This window comes from Diadema antillarum, unplaced genomic scaffold (assembly GCF_040938485.1).
Source record: "Diadema antillarum isolate AM-2024a unplaced genomic scaffold, OU_Dant_1.0 seq00000079_RagTag, whole genome shotgun sequence".
Lineage (NCBI taxonomy): Eukaryota > Metazoa > Echinodermata > Echinoidea > Diadematoida > Diadematidae > Diadema > Diadema antillarum.
Window position 1 is genome coordinate 1,885,784 of NW_027271172.1, and position 26,329 is coordinate 1,912,112.

Below are 26,329 nucleotides of genomic sequence, written 5' to 3' on the forward strand. Positions count from 1 at the left end.
TATGCGGGCAGCGGGCAGACCCAGGTCACGTGATGCCTGCTGAACTCCCCCACCCCCACTTCTCTGTCAAACGCGAGAACGAGTCTAATCCTCGAAATGAGGATGGTATAGTATTAGTTGAGGTGAGGATTCAGCTTTTAACTTTTTGCAAGATACTTAGAAACCACTTTATACAATGTTAAAGGGGAAATCCAGTCCAAATAAAAGTTAGTCTGGGTATGATAAGAAAGAGTAAAATAATACGAGTTTCAACGGTATAAATTTGATCGAAATCAGACAAAAAATAAGGAAGTTATGACATCTTGAAGTTTCGCTGTTTTTGGGGAAAACAGTTCTTTCACAGTCAATATGAATATGCAAATAGCAAAGTGCGCATGTCTTTCCCTCACCATCACCATATAACTTACCATAATATTTGTACATAAAATTTTGAAATTTCCAGTTTTTCATTCAAATGCAATTATGCCCGAGGGTCAAATCCTCATATCTAACTGATCACTATTCTGAAGTTATTCAACCAGGAATAACATCTGTTTTGGAGAAATTATCAAAACTTTAAGATTTCATAACTTCCTTATTTTTCATCTGATTTCAGTCAAATTCAGTTCTACTGTTGAAGTCGTAAGATTTTACGCTGTTTTATCAGACTAACTTATATTTGAACTGGATTTCTTCTTTAAAGAGCATATAACGATTCTAAGAGGAACCCAAAGTTTATTTGATGAGCATTGCTTTTGTAATGACTGAGAAATCGAAAAACAAAGTAAAACAAAGCAGGTCCCACCATTTATTAGGATCGCCTCATTTTGGATATCTCAGCCATTTCAAAACCATTATTTCATCAAAATTAATAGACTTTGGATTCCTCTTAATATTATATGCTCTTTCATATTTTATAAGAGGTTTCTCATTGTCAAAAAAAATATCAAAAAAACAAAAACAAAAACGCTGGGAACCTGAAGACCCATCTCAACCATGTCAACCAAAACTGTAACTATAACTTTAAAATGTGTCAAGGAATTTCCGTTCATTTTGCCATGCACTTTTCTGCGAAATTCTTCCCTGTATTTTCTATAACGGAAAATATAACCACGTTCAATTTATCATTTCATTTAATTATTCCTTGAAATATGCTCACACGGGTGAAATGTTTTGAGTGACGGCCGGCCATGTGTGGCACTTTAATAGGTATAACATTGGACGGCCAGAAGGAACACGGAAATAAAGATTTGAAGTCGGCACAGAATTATCACTGTCTCGTCATTCCATTGTCTCTGGCGTATACTGTAGATAATTTGATTTGATTTGTACCAGCTCTGACCCGTATTCTCATACGGGTGAAATGTTTTGAGTGACGGCCGGCCATCTTAATTTTGTACATCTGACCACCCCCTCCCTCGTCCCGGGGGGGGGGGGGGGGGGGGGAGTGGTCAGATATAAAGAACACGGTTCCCACCCCACCCCACCAACCCCCCGTGGAAAGATTACAATATAAAGAATACAATTTTGATAGGAATCAGTAAAAACACTGACTGGATTCCTTTGTTATGTATGTTGCATTTATATCAAGGTGTGTTTGAGTACAATGTTTAACACGCATCTTGAGTACAGCCGCACCATCAGGAAAAGCGCGCTAATTCATTTATAGTAACTATAGGCCTACTAGTATTTTACACGGAGTTTGTGACTTTTCATATATCCGACATATTATCTTAATCAGGAATTCTGTCTCGGAAAGGTATAAATTACCAAGCCGAGACAGCTGAGGATTCTGCTCTGCACGCGAGATGTTGCCATTTAGTGGATTTACCTTCAGTGGGTGCGCAGCTATGGTCGTACATGTTTGTTTATCAAGATTGTTAGAAATATTGGATTAATTTGTATGTAAATGTATTTGACATTATTTTGATAAGATTGCCGATGTTTTACCGAGCTCTCGCTTTCATGTCACTAACCACTAGTTTCAGTCACTAAAATTCATTGTTTCTATAAGGGGCATAATTTGCCATCTGCTGTAATAACATGGAACTCCAGCTATACTCCTGTTGTGTCATTTTTGAGAAATTTATTCATTTATTTATTCATTTTTTACGTTCAAAGGTCGGAAGCCAGGGCCCCATTTCATAAAAAGCTGATATGATAGCAACTCTTGCTGCAATAACAATTGTCATGGTAACGACAAGAATCCAGCTTCGTGATTGGCTGTTGCTACAATGTATGGTAAATTGCCATTCCAGCAAAGTGTGGCGGTCCTAACATCTTTTATGAAATGGGGTCCAGATGTCATACACATGCACTAACCAGGGAAGTGAACGTAACGCTATTCACACCATAATGCATTGCAGCATCTATGCGATAAGAAGTACATGACAGTGCTAATTATGATACACGTACTATCGCTTACAATGTTTATGACTATCAACAACAATGATAAAATGATAACGATAACAACAACAAATCATATCAGATTTTGAATGAAAAATAAGTTCAGGTGAAAGTAAAATCAACGTTTATCTCGCAGATCAAGAGTGTCCCATCGGATATGAAATTCAAACATCACTCATGTCCCTGCCCAATAACGTCACAAAAGAAGAAGAAGAAGAAGAAGAAGAAGAAGAAGAAGAAGAAGAAGAAGAAAAAAAAAAAAAAAAAAACTCCTACTGATGAATGAGACCATAATCATCATTATGAAAGGGTCCATCTATACACCTATTCCAGCCTATACAGTCTAGAAGTCTGTGGTATTTCCACTTGATTTGATATGAAAGCAATACAGTAGTCACAAAAGGATGATCAGCGAGTGCGCGCATGACTCAATCCTCATGAATGTGTCTGCGCTGTCTGGGTGAAAATCTGAACCAAAAAAAAAAAAAAAAAAAAAGGAGAAAACGATGAATGAGCATGACATGCATGAGGGGCATTATTTAGCAGCTTTTATTGTAATCGTTTTGTAAGCGTGACCGACAAAGGCTGCTTTCCCAAACTCCGTCATATCCATGCACAATCTTGACAGCAGACTAGCCCACCATCTAAAGGTAAAACATGGCTCCCATATAATCTATATATACCTGCAGAACTGTCGATTTTGCACTAAAATTGACACATAATGCCGCATTAAAAATAAACATGTAAAATATTGCTATAATAGCACTATATCAGTTTGCCAACCACAAAAATCAAAAAGATTCACTAAAAGTACTACAGTCTCAAAACATTACCGATCGTGCTCATGGCAACGGACTTTCTTTTTTTTAATGATATTGATTATCGGCAATCGACGAATCGGGCAAACAGCATCCACCGATGTTCCACACTACATGTATCTTATATAGAGCGAAACGCATGCAGCTTGTTGGAAAACGACTGCTATATAGGGCACGATCGAACACATCACATAACGTTCTATACAAATCCACATCTGAACGGGGGGGGGGGGGGGGCTCTTTAGGTATATAAATCGCATTACGGTGGTAATCATTTTGCACTTTTGATCAAAAATACGCCCAAACAACTCATTATCCTGGTAAATCGAGTCAGCCAGAAAATTTTCATGGTAGACCCTTTCGATGTAATATTGAAAGCAAATCCAAAATGGTGGAAGATGAATACAATGTACTTTCCTGACAAAGGTTGTTCGAAAAGTTCATACGCGCGAGGCTTGCTTGACATGATAACGATTAAGGCAAACTAACGTCGATGCACACATTGAAGGATTTTCAGTAGCTATGATAGTAGAGGCTATAATTTTATCAGTAAGTTTGTTTTTTTATATACATAAGGAAAAGTGTATAAATACATTTTGACGCGATAATGAGATGGCCCGTGCATATAAACGTTGTAGCAACGTTGAGAAGCGTTATACTTTGCTTGTCTTTCATTGTTTGCCACGACATAACTGATTTTTTTTCATTGCTATTATTGTTTTAAATGCCAGACATCTATGCCAGAATCACTATCATGGCGTTGAGGTGACATGTTTACAACTAAATATGATCAATCACGGTTGGACCGTCATGCGGCGTACAAGCTCTTTTGAAGCGTTATTCTGCCTCTGTTGAATGCCCTTTTGCTTTGTCCGCGCGACCGCTGAATTTTGCACGGAGATACCCAAAGAAATTGAATGAAGTGATCAAAATGGTGATTTAAGAAAAAAAAAATCACTTGAGGAATGGATGCTAATTTCATGGGAGGCCTCATAAGCACCCATACAGCGCACCGTGAATAGACATAATATGGCAAAGAGTCTGAATAGAGTCACAAGACAAGCTGATTTACAATTATTGGAATAAAACTCACTCCCATGCAATACGATATAAAGGGATTTTGTGAACATGGTGAATGTCTTAAAACGAGGTAAGTTGCGTGGGGGAGAAGACTTTTTTTTTTTCAAAGCGAGTAAATTTGTTGGACTACTCACTGACATTTCAAATGGTCCAAATCAGCGTACTTTTTAGTCACCCTGTGGTTTGCCCAAATCTTCATTTATATGTGGCGGTTTTTGTTTTGTTTTTGTTTTCATATTCAAGGGGCACTATTTTTCGTGTGTTGCACTAACTATTATACTGCGGAGCCGAAAGAAGATTTAAAGACAGTGAGTACAAATATTTCTGATAATCTGCGTCAATTGATTGATAAATTCTGTGACTATTTCATTCAAAGTTAGCTTCCGAATGTCTAGTAAGTTGATCCTGTTCGTTTTCTTATTGTAGAAACTACACAAAATGGACATCAATGGGTTAACAAAAGTCGCTGTGACCTCGCATCGTCTGCATGACAACGACATGCGACCAATCACCCGATATCACAGAAAAAGTTTGCTAACAATGTCTGGCTTTATGCGATTAGTTTTTTGCTGAAGGTTAATCCGCCTATTGTGTTTGTATAGCAATGACAAGTGTACGTCAGAATCTCTCACACACTGCACGCAGAGAAAACAAAACAAAAACAGCACCGTTATTCCAGGGATCCCCGGTTATTCAAAGAGCTTCATGGAATTAACGCGCGCCCGCCATCGACCGAGAGCAGGACAGAATTAATTATGTCTATCACTTCGGTCTGAATTATCAAGACTATCACATGCCTTCCCTCGGACTGATGAATGTGTAAACTCTGTGTGACTCGCCGGTGCATCAGCTGATACCCACGTTACAGCTGCGAGGAAGGCGGTCCCGTTCCCGAGACATGCCGACTACCCTTGCCTGTTGTTAGTCGCTTCGTGCCTCGCTTGCTGACTAGTCGCTCGCGGCTCCCCCGCTTTCTATCTGCACATAATTCTGTCTGGAGTTCAAGTTCAGGGCGAACTGGGTGCCGCTCCCGTCTGCTTACAGTGGTCGGCGTGTTGAGAAACTGACCAGAATCATGGAAACCAGAGGTGAGCCATGTGCTGCTTTCTGTCTTTGTTTTCGCTTTCTATTCCCGTCCTTCAAATTTTCACCAGGGAGGTCACCTCCCTTGTAGGGCAGAGCTTATGCAATACGATTGCTGTCCAGCCAGCCCCGGCTTATTTGCCCGGTATAATGAACCCACCCCGCCCTTCGTGCTTTAATTTTGCGTAAGCTCACCTGCGGTGGAGTGAAAGTGATTTTGCCGGTGAAATTATTGTGCGTTTCCGTACATATCATCATACAGCGTGTAGGCCTACATATTGCATACGTGACACGTCATTGTCCATTGCAGAGCAGAGAGGAGCACGGCCGCTGGGCAGCTTGAGATGACGGAAAAGTAGCAGTCAAATAATGAACGCGCTTTTGACTGCTGTCTCGAACCTTTTACCGTACATCGCCATTTTGCTGCAAATCGACTTTTATGGATTCACTCATATAGCTTTTTATGGCATCCTGCGATATCGCTCGGTGTTTTTATTATTGTCATCACACTATCATAGTTCGAGCGGTGAACACACAAACGTGCAACCTTCCCAGGTCACGGTGTGTGTTTGCTACGAAGAAACGGAAACGTGCTGTGTGTAGGCCTACATGGCCTCTTATGTTTCAAGTAGGCTACATGATTATTCATTCAGATCATATCAGTCGCACGGATACATTTATATGAAATGCAATAATAATATACAGCCTAGATCTGATGAGGACACGTCCCGAGATTGTGAGAAGTTACACTAAAAGGTACATAACTTGTGTTGGGGTGCCCTTTGCATATGAATAAAACAATTTGAGTACAACTGATACAAAAAAAAAAGTGTCTCGAAAGTCTCATAAGGAAATTTTGTCGGAATAAATGACATTCACCAATAATTAATAAATAGATTATTATGGTTGTGTGTCTAAAATGAATGACTCTGTAACATTCTATAAAATTTGGAATGCGAATATGATTATTGTATGTTCATTGTGCACTTTTGTAATGGGCTCACATGTGCGCGCGTACATACTTCCTTTGTTTCAGCTTTGATTGCGATATTTCGTTACTTCTCTCACACGTTGTAACAGAGGAGACATCTCCGCAGTCCATCTTGCTACAATAGGTAATATTCAATACTCTCCATGTCGTCTGCCGTATGACGAATCAATCAACGATATTCTCGAGCAGATGCGACCGTTGTGTGTGCGTTTTTTTTTAAATCTCAGGTTTTCTACGATGAAAAGGCAAAATGATCATTATACCCAGTCCTTTCGCTAATCTTGCTGCTGCATCAATGCATTATTTTGTATGGGTACAGAGCCCGTAGAGTATCATTCACATAACTGCCGACTTTGTATGGATACACGTGTGCGCTTGATGAAAAGAGGGGAAAAAGTGGAAAGGGACTATCGTACGATGTTTGCGGGGCCATTCACCCGTGACCGATTCTCCGAGGAGAGTACACGAATACTGTGCGAGGGTGGCTCAGACGATAGTCTGATACGCAGACCCAAAATCCTGCCGAGTTCGTCGACTGGGTCGACCGGAAAAAGCGTATAAAAGCAAACATAACAATCAAACGCTCTATCATATTTCATACATCAAATAGGAAATATAATAGCGGAGAGTCCTTAATGTGAAAACAACGTTATACCCTTGATTCCCATCTTTCGTATCGGGGGAGGAGCATGATCCCCCCCCCCCCCGATGGTGACGCTTTCTTCGTCCGACGTCTTTGCCAGTTTTTCACACCGACTCGAAGTTTCACTTACCTCCTTTTCCACTGGTCATTGTGCCAAAGTTGAGGGTGCGCATCCACTATAGGGAGTGCCTTAAACTCCTCGCTTTATTCTCTATGACTATTCTGATTGCGCCTGTTTTATGACACCATCTAAGAGAAGATGTCAATACCTCATGTCCATGTCGTATGTTCTGTGAGTAGAATGGGATCCTTCATGGTATACTCGAGAAATCTTATGTATCAAGGAAATTATGAAATTTTAAGTATTGTATACACGCTTTAATGAAATTAAGTGGACCTTTACATTAAGACTCGAGTATAGGTCGGGGCAGGGGGAAATTAATTGGTCTGCGGACTGGAAGGGATTTTATGTCATGGTGACAGCCTAAATTTCACTCGTTATTATTGAGATACAATATTATGCCACACCCGCAATCGTAGTCAAAATTGCAACATTATCCAGAGATTTAAGAAAGTTGTATAATGAAAGTAGAGGTAGACGAAAAGTAGAAGATCAGGATGAAGGAGCAGACAACAAAGAGAGAAGAAGGACAAAAAGAGGAGGAGGAGGAGAAGGAGGAGGGAGAGGAGAAGGTGGTACCAGGAGATGAAGGAGTAAAGGGAATTGCCAACTACAGTAACCATTCGACAATAAAGTTCGGGCTTTTGAAGCCTTGATTCAAAAGCAGCTTACAATGAAAATTTACCTGTAAACAAGATAGTTGTCGGATCTGACAGCGACTTCAAACAGACGTATAATCACCCGTTTCCAATCAGCTGATTTTAATCCTTTAGTTACACACGGATTTCTTCGTCTGACACGACAAACGTCTTATCACCTCCCGGTCCCAGACGATGGCCCCTTGTTGCCCCTTTGGTAAATTTTTATCCATAAGACCTCGTAAGGTGGACTGTGACTAGACTTGTTTGGCCTTTTGTCAGAGAAATGCTGAATTATGCAGTAATGTATAGAGTCATGCATACTTTGACGTGCATGTTGTACTTCTTCATGACCTGGGCCCTGTTTTATGAAGAGCAATAATTGATTATATAGTTGATTTCTATGATAAGTCTATGGCAGCCTGTGTAGTAAGGAAATTCCTAATCGATTATATCTGTTGATAAAACGGAACCCTGGTATTGCAACGGGATCTTCCCACGAGCTCGATACCCACGAGTCATACAGCCCACGAGACCGATATTAGAAAAAAAAAATCAAGAGTTATACAGTCCACGAGTCATACGGGTCACGAATCACACTGCTCATGAGCTCGACACTTTGGTCAAAAAGCCCACCAGCTCGACATTATAGCCAAATAAGCCCCATGAGTTCGACACTAAAGGCAAATAAGACCCACAAGCCCGACACTATAATAATTTACGTGTAAAATGTGTAAAAATTAAAGATGTGTATAAAATGTCGGTCTCGTGAGCGTTTTTTTAGTGTCGAGCTGGTAAACCGCACAGCTCGTGGGCCTTATATTTCACTTGATGTTGAGCTTATTTAACTTAGTATCGTGGACTGTATGACTCATGGGTTGTATAACTCGTGGGCAGTATGACTAGTGGGTGGTTGCTCATTATTTCTCACCCACTTGCTTACACACAAAGTAAAATCGGAAGCGCCCTCTCGACTAAAGTAAAACTACATAATACTGTAGTTATCCTTTTAATGTAAAAGGCTTCTCAACCATTCCGCTGTGGTTCCTCCTGTCATGTCATGCTGGTGAGTGTATAATAAAGTAGGGTTTTGTAAAACGAGACTACAATCTGTGGGTTCGTGCAGTTGCCTCCTGATGCTATGCATGAAATATCAAGTTGCATTAATTTCATGACTATTAATCGTTACCTGATCTCTATTAGTGACCTACCAGTGTAAACCAACTACGCCGCCATGTGCATTCACTTATTCATTATCATTTTTTTTTCTTTTCGACCTATATGAACTGACTCCTTCGTGTAACAAACATACGGAGAAGGCCTACTCGTATAAAATGACATTACTGCCTCATAGGGCCTACTTATATTTTTATGTTTATACTTTTTAAAGACTTCATCGGCTGCTGTAAGACTATAGACGTGAATTTGTGATACCTGCAGTGCACGGTGAAGTGAGGTAATGATGAACTTGTTTCACTGTGACCAGCAGAAATCACACAGCACAAAATTAAGGTCTTTATTCCGATTGACCCCTTCAAAATTTTTGCTATAATGTATCGCCTTTCATGCACTACATTTTGGCATGAAAAACGGTGTACGAAAACGACTTATATAAATGTAACATTACGCCAAAAATTTACACTTCTCATTACCAGATATTTTATGATTTCATTTCATCGTTGGGCGTCAATACAAGTTTCAAAAATAAAGCCTGCATATCGTCTCCAGCGACAGCAATCATCGAGCTCGATTTGCGACGCGGCAACAATGCATGGCAACGTTGACGTCGCTGTACCACTGCCTGCAGCGTTCTGCCAACAAAGCTGTTGACAGCAGTGGTGCCTCAAGTGCGAGTACTTCAAACTAATGATTCATTATGATCGAGTTGCAATTACGAGCTGATGGTGTGTGTGCATTTAATGATAAATCATCATCTTGATGTCACTTAAGTTATGACCGAGATGTGTTGATTTCATAATGGGATAATAAACCGCAAAATCAACAGCAAACCGTCTATTATTGACATAGAAATTCAGTTACCTGTCAAAGAAACAACCGATTTTTCTAATACTAGCCTGTCTACCTGATTGCGAGATTTTATTCATTAGTTTTTACACGACAAAAGACAAACAAACAAAGTACCGATAGCTGAGAAGCGTCAGTGAACACTCCCTTTGGGTTGTTTGCTGCCAAACTTTCTTCATAATGATATTGGATCCATGGAAAACGCATAATTTGGAAATAGGCCTACATAATGTTTCAACTGATATGAAAATTGGAGGGTAGCTATGAACAAGTACAAAAAAAATGAAAACAATCTTTTGTGTGCTTGAAGAGTCAAAATTATAATCTGACCAACGGGGTGCGGATGGATCCCACCTCCCTGATCTGACTAAAGGAATGATCTAAAGCCTACTGTACGTTCAGTGACTGACATTCTATACCCTTAGTTTACAGTGATGAATGATGTAAACTCGTCGCGTTGACGTGGAACAAAAGTCACAGAACATCAGATCGAAAAGAATATGACTTTTGTAAAGGTGAACCCGAGTTTGTTGTGCCTCGCTTCCATGGTTAAAGGGGATTACGAGGTCGTGCAACTGCAAGGAATGATCCCCCAAAGGAGCTGAAAAGGGCGCACATTTTTATCTCGGCCCAAACTGTCTCTGCCGGTCCAACGCGACCTGAATGACATGTTCTTTGTCCATGTGCCATTCACGTGAACGATTTCTGTTTGGCCATTTAGCATCTATCATATCACCTACTTATAGTATACCGATCAACATTTGGAAGGGCTTAGCAACCTGGTGACGAGGATTTAAGGCAAAATTGATAAGGCAACCTGCATGCATTTAACGCTGCCTCCTTTATCATTTTCATCAAATTTCGAAGAAAAAGCCTTAGTCTCAAAGTTAAAAAAAAAAAAACAACAGCTTTGTGAAAAACAAAACAAAACAGAATACACACGAAAACGTGTGAAACGTGATAATTTCGAAACGTTCAGAGTCTGTCTAAATTTGATCAGGGAGGTGAAACGTCCCTGATTTGATGAAGCCTATATCGATTTAAATCAAATTGAATAATCTATGGGTTTCCATGGAGGGGGGGGGGGGTGAAATAAGTTGGAGTAATTATAGTTTTGGATCCAGCACAGACGACAGTCCCAGTCTTTGACAGAAAACGGAATTGCAAAATGTGCAATTTGAGTAATTGGTGCAGGATATAGAGTTACCATTGTCTCGGGAGACAAGTCGTAGAATGAGTTAAAGATCGATCCTGCGACTTGGCACTTCCAATTTCGTCGTTGCAAGTTGGGCACCCGACCTTCATGCCAAATTCCAGATACCAACGAAAGTCAACGCATAATGATTGAAGATCACGAGTGCTTTAAAGGTGCATGTGCTGTGATGATTTTAAGACAGATACCAATCGATTAATGCGTTAATGATCCTCCTTGTAAACGTATTACACACTCATGAGCAGTTCTGCGTTGACTGCGTTGTAGTGAATTGACGCTGCAATGGATTCCAAAATCTGCGTTTGTAATAACTATAATAATCCCCCCCCCCGAAGCATGTAATGCATATATTTCTCTCTCTTTCTGCATTATAATGTGTACGTGTGAATCCGGAGTGTCCGAGCTCTATATCTGCAGTTTTGATTATGCATATAATAGACCACCGTGATGATTATAAGACAAATGCCAATCGATTAATGCGTTGATGACCCTCCTTGTAAACGTATTACACACTCATGAGCAGTTCTGCGTTGACTGCGTTGTAGTGAATTGACGCTGCAATGGATTCCAAAATCTGCGTTTGTAATAACTATATAATAATCCCACCCCCCCCCCAAGCATGTAATGCATCTATAACTCTCTCTTTCTGCATCATAATGTGTACGTGTGAATCCGGAGTGTCCGAGCTCTATATCAGCAGTTTTGATTATGCATATAATAGACCACCGTGATGATTTTAAGACAAATGCCAATCGATTAATGCGTTAATGACCCTCCTTGTAAACGTATATTGCACACTCATGAGCAGTTTCGCTTCTGTTTTGCTTTCTCTCCCCCTCTCTCTCCCTCTCTTTCCCTCTCCCTATCTCTCACTCGCTCTCTGAGTCTTAAAGGTCCCGTTCACCAGTGGGAGCAGTGATATTAAAGACAAGTTCGAAATGCATATAGGTCAGTTGTATCACAAATCATCCTATATAAATGTAAAAAAAATCGCAATAAAGCCGATCGATCTAAAGAATATGAGGCAATATTACTATTTTATCAATAAACCATAACTGTAGATGGTTTGACGAATCTAATTATAAGCGTTGTTCACATTTTGTACATTTAGCAATACTGAACATCGATTATCCTGATTAAAATTTTTACATAAGATGTTTCTATCCTTACCTCACATTTTAGAATTTTATTTCGAAGCACTAAAGCTGGGTTTTTATTTCATTATTTCATCTGCAAATGGTAAATAATGCCTTTATCAACTGAGTGGTAATTAACTAAAACAATGCGGTATGGGATGACCATATGAAGAATTTTTATCAAAGATTGTTTCGAGTATGGTGCGTGGAGATCGCCGTAGAGAGAATTGGAGATGATGTTCTCGTCAACTTGACACTAAATGCTGTGTTGAGAAAAACACACACCAAAAAAACAACTTAAGTGGAAAATAGGCGATCAGCATTGTAGGGCCTTCAAATATGACCAGAATGATGATATATAGTAGTAACTCGTGTTTGTATGAGAGCAATATCAACTCTTCGCACAATAATTGGTTCGGACGCGTAATATACGTCATTGACAGTATCTCTCTAAATGGTACGAGCTGAATAAACACGTCTGACGACTGCATTCTATTTCGTGGGATCCCTGATTGTACGTAGTTGACAAAGGACTTGTCTTGCGAGTGGTTCACTGCAAAGCATGCTGCCAACGCCTTGTCTGGTTCGATGCGGGGGAGGGAACATTTATATTAATTTTCACGACATTGTTATCCCTTTTCCCTCTTATTCTACGATGTTTGTTAATGTCGACACTATTCTTAGAGACCTTGCGATCGAAAGGGGGGAATCAAGCGTGCCATCGTTTGAGGCATAGCCTGTGAAGACAAACTATTTGAAGTTTCCTCCCTTCTTCAATAAAGAACAGAATGACATAAACATGAACTGAACTTTTGATACAGTCAACTTTGTGTCACTGTGAGACCTTGGCGTTCAGACCTTTGCCATTTATGAAACTGATCAAGATGTGAGTGTTACAACATACTAATAGACCAAGGTTTTGGCGTAGGAGGTGGTGTGTCTGCCTGATGGTGCATTTTAGGATTAGTTCGCAGAGATTTCAGCTGAGCGGTCTGGGATAAGTCGTCGACTACAAACATTAACTTTGTATGATCAGGGCAATTTAAATCCATGGTGGAAAGACCGGCTATAGAGGAGGGTGGGTCAATATAAGTCTGTAGAACGGCTCTCCCAAACTACATTGTATAATGACTTTGTTGAGAGAAGATCTGAATGCCTCTATACAAACGATTTTCCCTTGTTCTTCCTCCCTTCTGTAGGTAGTTTTGGTCCAAATTTTGACCAATCACGTCCGAGGCAGATATGCTGCTCCAGGGCATGTTGATTCTTTTAAACTCCAAGACCTGATGAGAACTCAGTATTTGACATTCACCGGCCCTCGTTGATATTTTTGTATTACATAATTCTTCACTAACCCCTTTGGCGATGAGGTCTGGAGTCAAGGATCGTAATCATGCTTGTTTACATTTTGCCACTTCTAATGCATTCTTGCATTATCTGATGTTAGTGTGCGCGTTTCCCCTCTCTCTTATGCTAGCTTGTTTGCATAACAATATCATGTTATAATAATAATTATGATTATTGTAGTAGAGTCACGCTCATTAAATGTTTGTGCGTCTCGTATCTTTTCAGGGATTACGATGACGGAGCCGTCTCCTTATTCCAGGCCGACGACGAGGTCACAGGCCAAACAGGTGTCTACCGAGGAGATCGTCCAGCCCGAGGCCAACGGCTCGGCGTCGAAGACCAAGCCTGGACAATGGGGCAGGGCGTGGTGAGATTTGCTTTTGCTTGATGGGCTTGATGGGGCAGACAGAAAATTACTACAACAACAAAAACAAAAACAAAACAACAACAACAACAGCAACATCATCATCATCAACAACAACAACTACTACTGCTGCTACTTGTACTATTACCACTACTACTACTACTACTTCGTCATCGTCGTCGTCGTCGTCTTCTTCTTCTTCTTCTTCTTCTTTATTTTAATGAAGCCAGCTGCAACTCCAAGGATTTCTCCAACATGGTGTGGTGTGCTTGGGAGTTTCATCACTCTTCACTGTCACCAGTTAAGTTGGAGTAATTCTTCATCAAGCGTATTTTGCGCCTGTACATCATAGCCCTACATTGACAGTCACAAAGATCACCGGGCATCAATCCCATTCCGTTGATGTGAGAGAGCGTCTTTTCCTAAAGAGTGTAGCTCGCTTTCGTGGACACATTCATGCCTGCCCTAATATGGACAGCAACTGTCCCCCTTGAGACCATGGTTGTATGATGGATCTTCCGTGGCGCCCTTCCAGTTGAAGACGCCCCCTGCCGATGACTCACAGAAGCTCCCAAATACCTTCTTCCATTGCATCTCCAGAAATTTCAAACAGTCGCGATCAAATAATCTCATTGTATTGTTTGTTTTTTGTGCACCTCAACACTCAAATGCTACTGCCCGAGAGCACGATTTCAACATCCCTAATTGCCTCTTTAAACGTTTACTGAGGAAAATGTGAACCTTAAGGCAAATAAGGCATTGTCGCAATAACGTACAAGCTCAATCTACTACTTAATTGGTGTTAATTTCGTGCATGATGAGCTGACACATATACAACACGATTATTTGTATGAGTGAAGCCGTCAAGAGTTTTAATGCAAAACAGAACGTGGACGTGATAATGGAAGACTTTCCTGTATGTTTTGTAATAAATCGGCTTCACCCATTAAAATGGCCAGCACAATATCTCGACATTATTCAAACAATCTGGCGTGCTCAAATTTGACATCAATAATATGTTTGTGTACAAGCCATACGGTTTCCCTGTCACAAATCTCGTTAGCTTTAAGTTGATCTACCGACATAAAGTGAAGGGTCCCTGAGCTTTTTCAAGCTGTGGGTTTAATCATTCGTACTTAATTTCATCTATTCCTTTATTTCATGTCTTTATATATATTTTGGAGCTCCATGGTATAATAACATATGGAAAGATGAAATTAAGGATAGATACACTAATAATCAAATACACAGAGTACAAAGAATACAAAGGGATATTATCTCTCAGCATAATGTGTATAATTATGTGTGTGTGTGTGTTTCAAACTGTACTGCAGGTATCAGGTATGTACAATTATTTTTGTCGTAGTTATGAATATTACAGTATGTGTACATGTATGTATATGTATGTATGTTTGTATGATGTACAATGTATGCATGTTTGTACGATGTATTTGTGTATGTATGTATGTATGTATATTGGCCCTATGTATATATTTCTTTTGTCTTTCCACATCGTAGGGAGGTCGATGTATTCACTACGATAGGCGTGCTGGCCCTCCTCACACTCATCCCGCTCCTCGTCGTCTACTTCCACGTCGCCTGCACGCACTACGACTGCGCACTGACCTCTCCCCTCCTCGAGATGCGCAAAGGCGCGCTGACGCTGGCCCAGCTGTGGGAGCAGGTTCCCGCTCTCACGTGGGACGTGGCGACCATTGGTTTTCTCTGGGTCGGCTTTCAGGTGAGACACGCCACGTCGACGTCATAATGCGAAATCACTAATATATTCATATTTATGCATTCCCTCCTCCCCTTTGAAGCTTTTCAATGATTTTCTTGAGAAAATAGGCCTGTGAAATAATATATTTCCTGTGCTGCCCCCCCCCCCCCCCCGATCTGGAAAATTGCTTTAGATTGGTTTACTAACATTCAAATTAATTTATGCATATCTTCGGAAGAACGATCGTCGTTTTACAAGCAGTAAGCTTGTTCGACTTTTGTCCTCGTTGCAACCCGCATTCAGGCCGGACCCTATAATCGAAATGATATCTAAGAATCTGTGAATTGATATGGCTCGTGAAATTCCTTTCGTCAGATTTTCCGGGGGAAAAAATATATAAAGAATTTGAATACAACAGTCAACTCACTGTACATAATATCATATAGTATAATTTAAACACTCACACCCAGACAGACACGGACACACTCAGACAAAGACGGAGACACAGGCAGACAGACAGACAGACACACACGGTTTCTGTCCAATAAGACTCGAAACAATCCTCCATACATTCTTAATAGACATTTCCTACATATAAAATTAGTGTGAAGAATCGCCGTTGCACCTCACGTTGACGTCTGGATAACCTTTCAGGCAGATGCTATTAGGAGCATCTGACTTCCACCGGATATCCGTAGTACCGAATTATCTGATAGGGTAATATCCTCACAAGGCTTTACATAGTCTGTTGTGGCCCATGACTTCGGTTCTCTTGGGAGCCTTCCTCATGATGTTTCGGCATGTCTTCCTACTGTAGTTCTCCTTTATGTGGAAGAACTAGAACATCGGATCGTGGTCAGACGGGATATACTAGTAGTGTTTTTATCGGTTTTGAACGGTTCGTGAACAAAGTAGCAATGGAATAGAGTATCTTACAGCATTCTATGACAAGATATCTTATCAACTAACCACCGTATAGGAAGATGCCGGTGTCTTGATGGGCGGAAGTGACCATTACATGGTACTTTGCGAATCTCCTGGCATGCTCCAAACTGTGATCCCTGTTTTCCGCCTCGGATTTGCACGTGGTTCCGCTCCCATTATCAGTGGGAGAATCTCTCCTTATTCACTATTATAGCCGGCTAGCTTTTTAAAGCTATTATTAGAAAATCCGCAGCTTTAGCGACAACATCATAACAATTGCCCTCACTTATGTAAGTGAAGGAATGCGTTAAAAAGTAGAACAAAACAAAAGCACTACATGCTGTTGTATAATGGCACAATACACGTAAACGTTCTTGCGATCGCAGTGAAACGGTCGAAAGACGTAGTTTCTGGTTATTTGGGTGCATCATTGGATATCATAGTAGTGTTGTTATCTCAATTACGATGCCGTTAAGCAGAAACGCCTTAGTAGTACACTTTCGTCTTGGAAGTGCTAATACATTAAAATTCATCAGCAAACTAATTCGCCTCGTCTTCGTACGTAGAGTTTGTATTACTGTTTGCAGTGTCAACTTACATAATGCTTTTGGCCCGACATTAGCTGTAAAAGGTTTAATAGCACCCTTTGTCGTTGCTTTTCCTAAATGTAGAATTTAACTGTAACGGTGGCATTTTTATTGACTCTTTTCCCATTGAAATATATGTTGAATGTTGCAAATGATGATAAACTGTTGCGAAGTCTCGTACTTGAAATGCGATATCGTTGAGCCTCACATTCCTAGCCTAAGGTAGGTGCCCTCACCCGACGTCACTCGACACTCTCTAATGTCAAGCGGAGGGGTGGGGGTGGGGGTGGGGGTGGGGGGTGGGGGGGAGGAGGGAGCTAATGTTACCAACTCATGTGTCTCAAAGGCAAGGGGAAAGGACAAGAAATAGGAATGTGTTAATCTGCATGGATGCTAGAGGAAGAAGGGCTTATGTTCCATCCCTCTTGCGCTGTACCGTGTCAAGAGTTATGGGCTAGTCTTCAAATTTTCTTTCTTGAAAATAAAATCACGTAATACTCTCACCAGTGAGTTGTTTTGTCTTTGCATTAGTAGAACCTAAGAACTACTGGTAGGGTGTATGGGGAACAATGCGGAAGGTCACACTCTCTTTCAAAGCAAGTTACTTGCTCCATTATACAATCCATTGTATTCCAAGTGGTAAACTCCACTACATAAAGTGGGACAGGCATAATGCGTGCAAGGTCAACAAACTTTGATGAAAGTCCGAAGTTTGCAAGTTGAGTCAGAGAATGCTACGGAGAGGGCCAGGGAGTACCCATGGACTTTGTCTGACACTCGGTGCAGTGAAAATTATATTACGTCTGTTCAAATACGTATTGCAAGTGTATTGACTTAGAAAAAGTTGCTCCCACGGTGTCCCACCTTTCTGTTACAGTCCTTACTTTTCTTCCCCCTCTCCATCAACCTTTTCAAATCGAATCCAGGAAAATCTGAGTTGTTCACACGTTATTTCTTTGTGTATTGTAGGTGTGTGTGTGTGTGTGTGTGTGTGTGTGTGTGTGTGGGTGTGTGTGTGTGTGTGTGTGTTTTGTTATTGATATTGCGTTGCGAATTCAAATTTGATTGTTCAGTTTTGATTTGATTTCATTTGATTTATTTATTCTCTGTATGGCATCATTTACAATTCTTTAAATCAATTTAATCAAGCATATTATTCATACAAATATGATATTCATTATAGCTAGTTTCTACAATTGCACAATTTTCATTACACATACATCTCTTCTTGTGTCTTTTTTTTTCTATAGCTGTCCATGTGGACAGAGTAGACCTACTTAACCCTTTGTATGCCACGTTCATTTCCTCTCCATAGAATTGTGTGTAAAATTTGTGCACATTTGACCCATTTGCACAGACGGGGTTAATTTAGGGAATAGAACTTGCCATCAAGCTATATTCGGCGTGATTCCTCCGGCGCTATAAAATACGTGCATTGACAGCCGATATATCGTACATAAACAGTGCAATACACCTGTTCAGATTTCTGTCATATAATTATGATCAGGGGCAGATCCAGGAATTCTGTAAAGCGGGGGGGGGGGGGGGGGGGGCGTGAGTAATATTTCTGGTGCCACTTCCGGGTTTCATTTCATTTTTTTCTTTTTATTTCTTTTGTTTTTAACGACAAATAAAGGGGTGGGGGGGGGGGGGCGTGCGCCGGTTGCGCTCTTCTCTGGATCCGCCACTGATGATAGATATTGAGTTCTGGTTTCACTGTTTGGCTTCGTTGTGATTGTTGCCGTTGAATGCACATTATACCAATATTTTTGTTTGTTTGTTTGTTTGTTGGATAATGAGTATTGATATCACTAGATTTTTTTATTGTTTTTTATTTTTTAGAATGAGTTTTGATATCACTAGAATTTCCCAGAGACGTGTTGTTATAGGGGTTTATATCAAGAAACTAAATAGATCTCTGCCGGCATAGAATAGATGAACTACAGATGTTGGCTTAACATAAGACAAAGGTGAACCCTGAATACCCCGGCAAAAAACAAATTTACAGTAGATTTCTTTACCTTTTAATCTGCTGCAGTGTGGACTCCGGTGACAGTTGATGACGTATAGGAAAACGTATTTGCAAATACATGCAATGTTTGTATTTATCGTTAAGATAATGTTACTGCCTCTAGTTGGTTCAGCAAAGTCCCTCATTGGTCCTGTTCACCATTCTACTTGGAAGACATTACGTACTGCGCTGGTGAGAACGGCACAGCGCGGAATTGAAAGGAAAAAAAAAGATAACAAAACACAACTCACACACCACACACACACACACACACACACAAATCCGTGACTCTCACACGGATTTTCTGTTTTTCTTCAAACTTTCATTATTTAACCTCTTCTTTTCTGCTTTCGTTGAATCGGCATTAAAATTGTGCTTTGCGAAATTTTCCCTTCACGTATGTATTTTCTGTCGTCTCGAAGTTTTATTTTTCATGACCTGCCGTAATAGTATTTCAAGGAGAATGTACAGTTTGCCTGCTACTACATTTGTCTTGATCTACGAATGAAACGTTTGGAGATTATAGGCACAACTTCTGGTAAACTCCACTACTGCCCTCTAGTGATCGCTGAACAGATAGTGGTATCCGAAACAGAGCTGGAACCTATTATTCCATGTTGTTCGGTTATTGCTGATTCGGGTATGTTTTAAACAAGATGATTATATTGAAAGCAACCTAAGACTTAAGATTTGAAATCCCTTACATCCTATTATAAAAGGGAAACCCGACAATCTCCGTTGTTGTTCTCCCTAAAGTATATGCACGAGCTCTTCAGCTAGAAGAAAATGAAGACTACCACCGTAGAAACCCAACTAAGGACATGACATGCAACTCTGCACTGCTAAGGCAGACATCTAATTACAGGACAAGAAAAAAGAGTAGACGAGTTCATCATGCGTGCAGAGCTTCTCGCGGAAAATCAGACCCCTCAAGAAAAAAAAAACCACCAACAACAACATCAAACAACAACAACAACAACAACAAAACACGACATTGCGTTTCCGTTGACGTCCAATGAACCTTTCGGCTCCAACGACTTCCGTATAAAGACCTCGAATCCCGCTTCATATTATATATGTCTCGACGTTTTAAAGGGAAAGTGTTCCTGATATTGAGTGATAATGATATTGGTTTTGCCAATATCAGAAAGCAGCCGATCAGGTTACTATCTGAGCTACAAAGCTCAACAAGAGGCAAATAAGTCGTACATGGTTTCGAATGTGTCGGTATCCTTATACAATACGACATGATGACTTGATAGGTCGGGTTAGTTTTGTTCTCCACCGCTTATAGAAAACTACATGTATGTCATTATAATCTATATCCGTTAGAATTACGTGACAAGGCAATCGATATGATAGTACAGTGTGTATTAGGGACGTGAGAATAGAGGAATGCACTCATCACGTGACACTGAGGGGGTTTGTAGGGATCGGATTATGCCCAAACTGCAGGGGAAACTGCCTCTTCACAGTGCAGATTCGTCCTGTTGGTGTTGCAATGTCTCTAGGCGAGAAGACTGTTATTTTCTTTTTCTCTACGACCACTGTTATAGCTGAACACAATACCAACACAATACCTCCAGTCATGCGATAACACTCCCCGAGGTTTGCGACCACTCCTTGGTATGACCATAATGCTAAATCCTGTATACCGCTGCTATGTGATTCCGTATAAGCATTCCTAGACGAGTTTAACAAAGGAGCTTCAGTGAAGCTCCTTGGTATAACAGTACCGACTGTTTCTAGCTCCCTTTGAGTGGTCTGTATGTGTATTATATGCTAGGTGCACCACTGCAGCACATAGAATATCACAACCCACAATAGATAGTGTGCGACAGTTATATGGTTAGAAGATATTAAATGAAATATCTTGTGAGTGCGGTGCGCAAATTTTTGTTAAAGTAACGTTTCTGTATCATCTCAAGTATTTGAGAACGTTTGATATCTTTGAAACGCAGAGGGAACGTATATTTCGTTATATACTTAAACAAATCATTTTATTACTTTTTATGATAATAATAATAATCATAGTGGATTATTATTATTATTATTATTATTATTATTATTATTATTATTATTATTATTATTATTGTTGTTGTTGTTGTTGTTGTTGTTGTTGTTGTTGTTGTTATTATTATTATTATTATCATTATTATCATTATTATTATTATTATTATCATCATCATCATCATTATTATCATTATTATTACTATCATTATCATTATTAGTGGGGGGAGGGGGCGGCCGGGGGTCATTTAAGAAAGAATTCACCTCTGTGATCAAGTTGCTCTGAAGAAGAAAGCGAATCAAATCAGAGTCTCCCAAGATGTCAGTATCTTTTGTACTTTTACTTACCTTTCCTGATATGTAGATATTTTCTTTTCCTTGATTTTCTTTTCTTTTTTTCTCAACGCAACCACGGTCGGTTTGCACTATAAGAGTGGTTATACGTAACGTGGCATCTCATATGGCCTCTAAAGAAGAAGAAGGTGTTACACTTCGTTTGGATTCCACGTGTAATAACTAAATTCGATATTTGTAACCAAAAGTATTGTAAATTGAATGAGATAATAATTATGATAAATGTAATAATCCTGGTATTTTCCTTGGTATCTTAGTTTGTCTGGGCACTTCGATGATACGATCGTACTGCAGTTGTATGCGTTTATAATACAGTTTAATGACTATGTCGATTATCACTGAAGAAAGATTGTGATATATTTCATCTGATGCCTCAAGATATCAATAAATGTGTGCTTAAGAGTCTGTGACTTGCCCAATGTTTACGTGTCAACAAGATTTCTTCGCGTTGTTCTGTTTAGTAAAATGCAAATATCAATTATTTTTTTATATCTATTATTATTATCATTTATATTTTTTTCTCACGCCCTCTACAGGTCGTCCTGTTCTACCTGCCTGATCTCTTCCACCTTTTCATTCCGGGCTACGTGGGAGGAATGCAGCTTGGTGCTGTGACGCCCTCTGGCATCCAAAATCCGTACAACATCAACGGCCTGCAGGCTTGGTTCATCAGCAACGCGCTCTTCGTGGCCAACGCGCTTTACTTCAACTGGTTCTCGCCTGGTATCGTGTTCGACTACCGCGGCGGGCTCTTATGGACCGCCAACCTCATCGGCGTGTCGGTGGCCGTCTACGCTATCGTCAAGGTTAGCGATTGCGGGTTTGGGGCCAGCCATTGGACTGAAAGAGAAATAGCGACCGAATAAGCTTTTATAGAATCATCAGTAACAATGTCTTTGACTAGAAGAGAAAAGGTCTATCGTTTCTGTTTTTTAACGTTGTAACCCCTTCAGCTCCTTACCGGCTTCCCGTTACATTCGTGATATAGATCACCTGTATAGTTTTGTCGCACAAACCCAGGAAATCGAAAAGCCTCTACAACCCTCCATTGAATATGTAACGTTGGTATTATTTTGATTACGAAGCAGACAAGCACGGGAAAGATAATAATAAAGATGCCTCTGCTATTACTGCTGCTGCTGCTACTACTACTTCTACTATTACTACCACCACCACTACCATGGCTACTTCTACTAGTGATTATGATACTCTTAAAACTTTTTATGTTCTAAATTCTCAATGATCTCTCTACCTTTTAGGCCTACTTCTTCCCCACTCACGCACCTGACCGGGTCTTCACCGGCAATATTTTCTATGACTACATGATGGGCATCGAGTTCAACCCGCGCATCGGAAAGATGTTTGACTTCAAGGTAACCAATAACGTCCGCACCGAGTTGTGATTCTTCCATACATTCTGTAAACCCTTATCGATGATGCACTGCTTGCCAAAACATACGAGTGTTACGTCGTTCGTTAACTTCCTATTCAACCCTGCCACACACTACACAACTTTGCCACGATTCGCCGGTCGTACGACCTGGCAATGCCAGTCTTGAAGATTTGACATGTCGAATTTTACGACCGGTCGTGGAACTTTCAGCCAATCACGCTACGATATACAGACGCCGGTACAGTCGTAAGACTAGCTATGGTCTGATCGCATAGTGTGCCTTGTCGTGTCGCACGACATGCGACCCGGCTTGCCTCCATAGTCGTGCAACCAGCAGGGATCATGTAGTATGTGGTAGGCTTTATGCACACTTCACAACAAGGGCACTCGACAGCTAATTGTCGTTACAGCAACGGCTAAATAGCAACCAATCACTTCTAATTGATTACGTGTATGTCTGTATGAAGCGGGACTTCTAATTCCACTTAACATCCGGACAATTTGATTGTTTGGTGATCTTTCAAATCATAGCATTTTACCAAATTACCATGTAATTAGGCAATTACAGACATATTGATAACTCAGAACTTATTTATTTATGTCGAACACCAATCCTCTTTGTAGGGCAAGGCTCATGGATATCTGTGATACATTATTGTTGACTGTATCATTTTGTATTTGCATCATCACGCCAGCTCTTCTTCAACGGCCGGCCCGGCATCGTGGCGTGGACCATCATCAACTTCTCGATGGCATGCAAGCAGTACCAGCTGCACGGCCAAGTTACCAACTCCATGGTCCTGGTGAACGCCCTCGAGGCCATCTACGTGGTCGACTTCTTCTGGAACGAGGCGTGGTACCTCCACACCATTGATATGCACCACGACCACTTCGGCTGGTACCTGGCCTGGGGTGACATGGTCTACCTCCCATTCATGTACACTCTGCAGGTAACGTGCTTCACGAGCTAAAGTGAAAACAACCTCCATTACTATTACTACTACCACCGCCACCACCCCGACCAAAACCGACATTACCCCAGCTAGCATCACGGGGTATCACTATCAAATAGGTGACAATGCAAAATAACTCTAAAAGACAAGATAAAGCAAAACGTAGCATTCTCATTTTGCTTTGCACCCTAGCCCCTCATAAAGGTGCTCACCTCTGCAGAGTGTCTGTCCGTTGACGGCATATCCTGTCAGAACCAGCACTAGTCATTTTAGAAGCAGATTTCCAGTCATTTTGCTCGTGACCTTGCTATGAAAACGTCCAATTTAAAGAAAAAGAGGAAAAAAAGCAAGACATGTTTGGCTAATACGGGCTCATGTCTATGAATGCAATCATTTGTTGATGAGTTTATTGGTGACTACTCTGTGGCGGTTGTGATGGTTCTGTTCGGTTTGTTTCTGAAGAGGGTATGGCATTTTTTATGTAAAGCTATCTGCCACTCGATATAACCATGTGCTTTGTTAACTCTATTCCCCTTCCTCTTTTCCGTTTTGGCAGGCTTTCTACCTCGTAGTAAACCCAGTGGAGCTGTCCTGGCCTGTCTTCACCATGGTCCTGCTGCTAGGAACCTCCGGATATTACATCTTCCGGTCGGTCAACCGCCAGAAGGATTACTTCCGGCGCACCAACGGGCAGGCGCCGATCTGGGGCGCCCTGCCCAAGTACATCGACGCCACATACACGAGCGGCGACGGGAAGGAGCGGCGCAGCAAGCTGCTGCTCTCCGGCTGGTGGGGCATCACGCGGCACATGAACTACACCGGGGACCTGATGCAGGCTGCGGCCTGGTGCCTCTCGTGTGGCGTCACTCATCTCTTCCCGTACTACTACCTGGTCTTTATGACCATCCTCCTGATCCACCGGTGCCGGCGTGATGAGGACCGCTGCCACGCCAAGTACGGCAAGGCCTGGGAGCAGTACATGGCTAAAGTGCCCTGCCGTCTCATACCCTACGTGTACTGAGGCTCAATTAGCAACAGGCAAACTTTTTACAAACCCAATTCGTTGTTGGTGCATACATGTCCAAAAATGACCCCAAAGTAATCTACTATCTCATTCTCCTTTCAGATTTTCTTGGACAACATTTTGCTCACAATTAAAGATCAAAAATTAAATTTTACCTTTCAAAGGAATATTGGTAGTGCTCTAATATGTAATCAAAAAAATTCTAATTACAGAAATTGTATTTCAAAAGCAAAGGAACCAAGAAAGGAGGGATGGAAAGAAAGCCATAATAACTTCGCTTTTAACCATTCTTATCCTAGGCACAAACTGTGTAACTACCAGCTTGCTGTATTTGATCACGTTGGTACAGGACAGTCCGTGGCTGCTAGGAGGGGGTGGGGAAGACCCAAATTGATATCGTCAACTAAAGACGTAGCTTCGTCTTTAGAATGAACTTGGAACAGTAGAAGTAATTGTTTGTTTTTGTGATACGTGGTTGGAGCCAAAACCTTAAAACTCACTTTACACTACTTGGCTCTCCGAAGTGCATGAATGAATCTAACTGAGGCACTCTATAGGGGTACCTACACTGTGAGGCAGTATCGTGAGGCACTATCGCTTTATTGACATTCTAATCTAATCAAAAATTATATTATCATATGGGTAAAACGTGAAATTAACATACAAAAAACATAATATGACGAGAACCATGATAATGCCTACTTATGTAACTTCCTCCTCTTTTTTTTTTTTGATCCCTGCACAACTCATAACACGACTCATCCTATGGAAAATTACACTCAACATAGTTTCAAGAATTTAAAGATACAGAGATACTCTTGAAAATTGTATAGCCTTGTTTGTAGATGTATTACATACACAATGTTGATACTGAGTGGATTTTTGCACAGCCTATGCAGTTATCGTGTCATAAAAGTTCTGTAGTTGAAGAATCCTTTGGAATACATCTCATTCAGTTTGCCTGCCCTTGATTTTGAACTTACATACGACTTTTCACCATTTTGAATACACGCACTGTTCTTTATCATAATCATGTACATTTTGCAGACCTGGCAGTATAAGATTACGATTAATATTCCTTTCCACCCACACCGCACTGCGCTATCATTATACACGAATGCTGTCTGCACACATCTTGTGATTAGCATACTAGATTCGTTCCTCTCTGACTCACCAATGTTTGATAAAAACGTTTTAGAAGCAGAACTGTATTTGTATGAATGAAGATTGCTTTAGGATGTTACAAAATTTGGGCATTAAAAGCTCAGCGTAATCTATCGGTCACTTTCACCCAACGCATCCGTACTGCGGCGTTCTCGGGCTGTGCACCGCCAACTGCAGATACATTATGCTTCAGACATTTATCTTGTTCAATTGCCCTGTATAGCGTCCTCTGGCGGCAACTCTATGACAGTTGGTTCTGTGCTTTGTAGTATGATACCATTATTAAAAGCACGTCTATGGTTCTTTGTAACAAAATGCTGTGCTCCTGAATACCAGCAGTTGCCC

The 26,329-nt window shown here is 40.7% G+C and overlaps 1 protein-coding gene across 1 annotated transcript in view; it reads left to right on the top strand.

Annotated features, from left to right (window-relative positions):
- LOC139726140 (7-dehydrocholesterol reductase-like) overlaps positions 1-24,941 on the top strand; it is a 34,172-nt gene extending 9,231 nt beyond the window's left edge. The window contains exons 2-7 of the mRNA XM_071637217.1: positions 13,706-13,847; positions 15,363-15,585; positions 21,987-22,256; positions 22,710-22,823; positions 23,539-23,793; positions 24,353-24,941. Coding sequence (XP_071493318.1) covers positions 13,714-13,847; positions 15,363-15,585; positions 21,987-22,256; positions 22,710-22,823; positions 23,539-23,793; positions 24,353-24,817 — 1,461 coding nt within the window. The 5' untranslated portion in view covers positions 13,706-13,713 and the 3' untranslated portion in view covers positions 24,818-24,941. The remainder of the gene's footprint in view (positions 1-13,705; positions 13,848-15,362; positions 15,586-21,986; positions 22,257-22,709; positions 22,824-23,538; positions 23,794-24,352) is intronic.
- Positions 24,942-26,329: the final 1,388 nt, after the last annotated feature.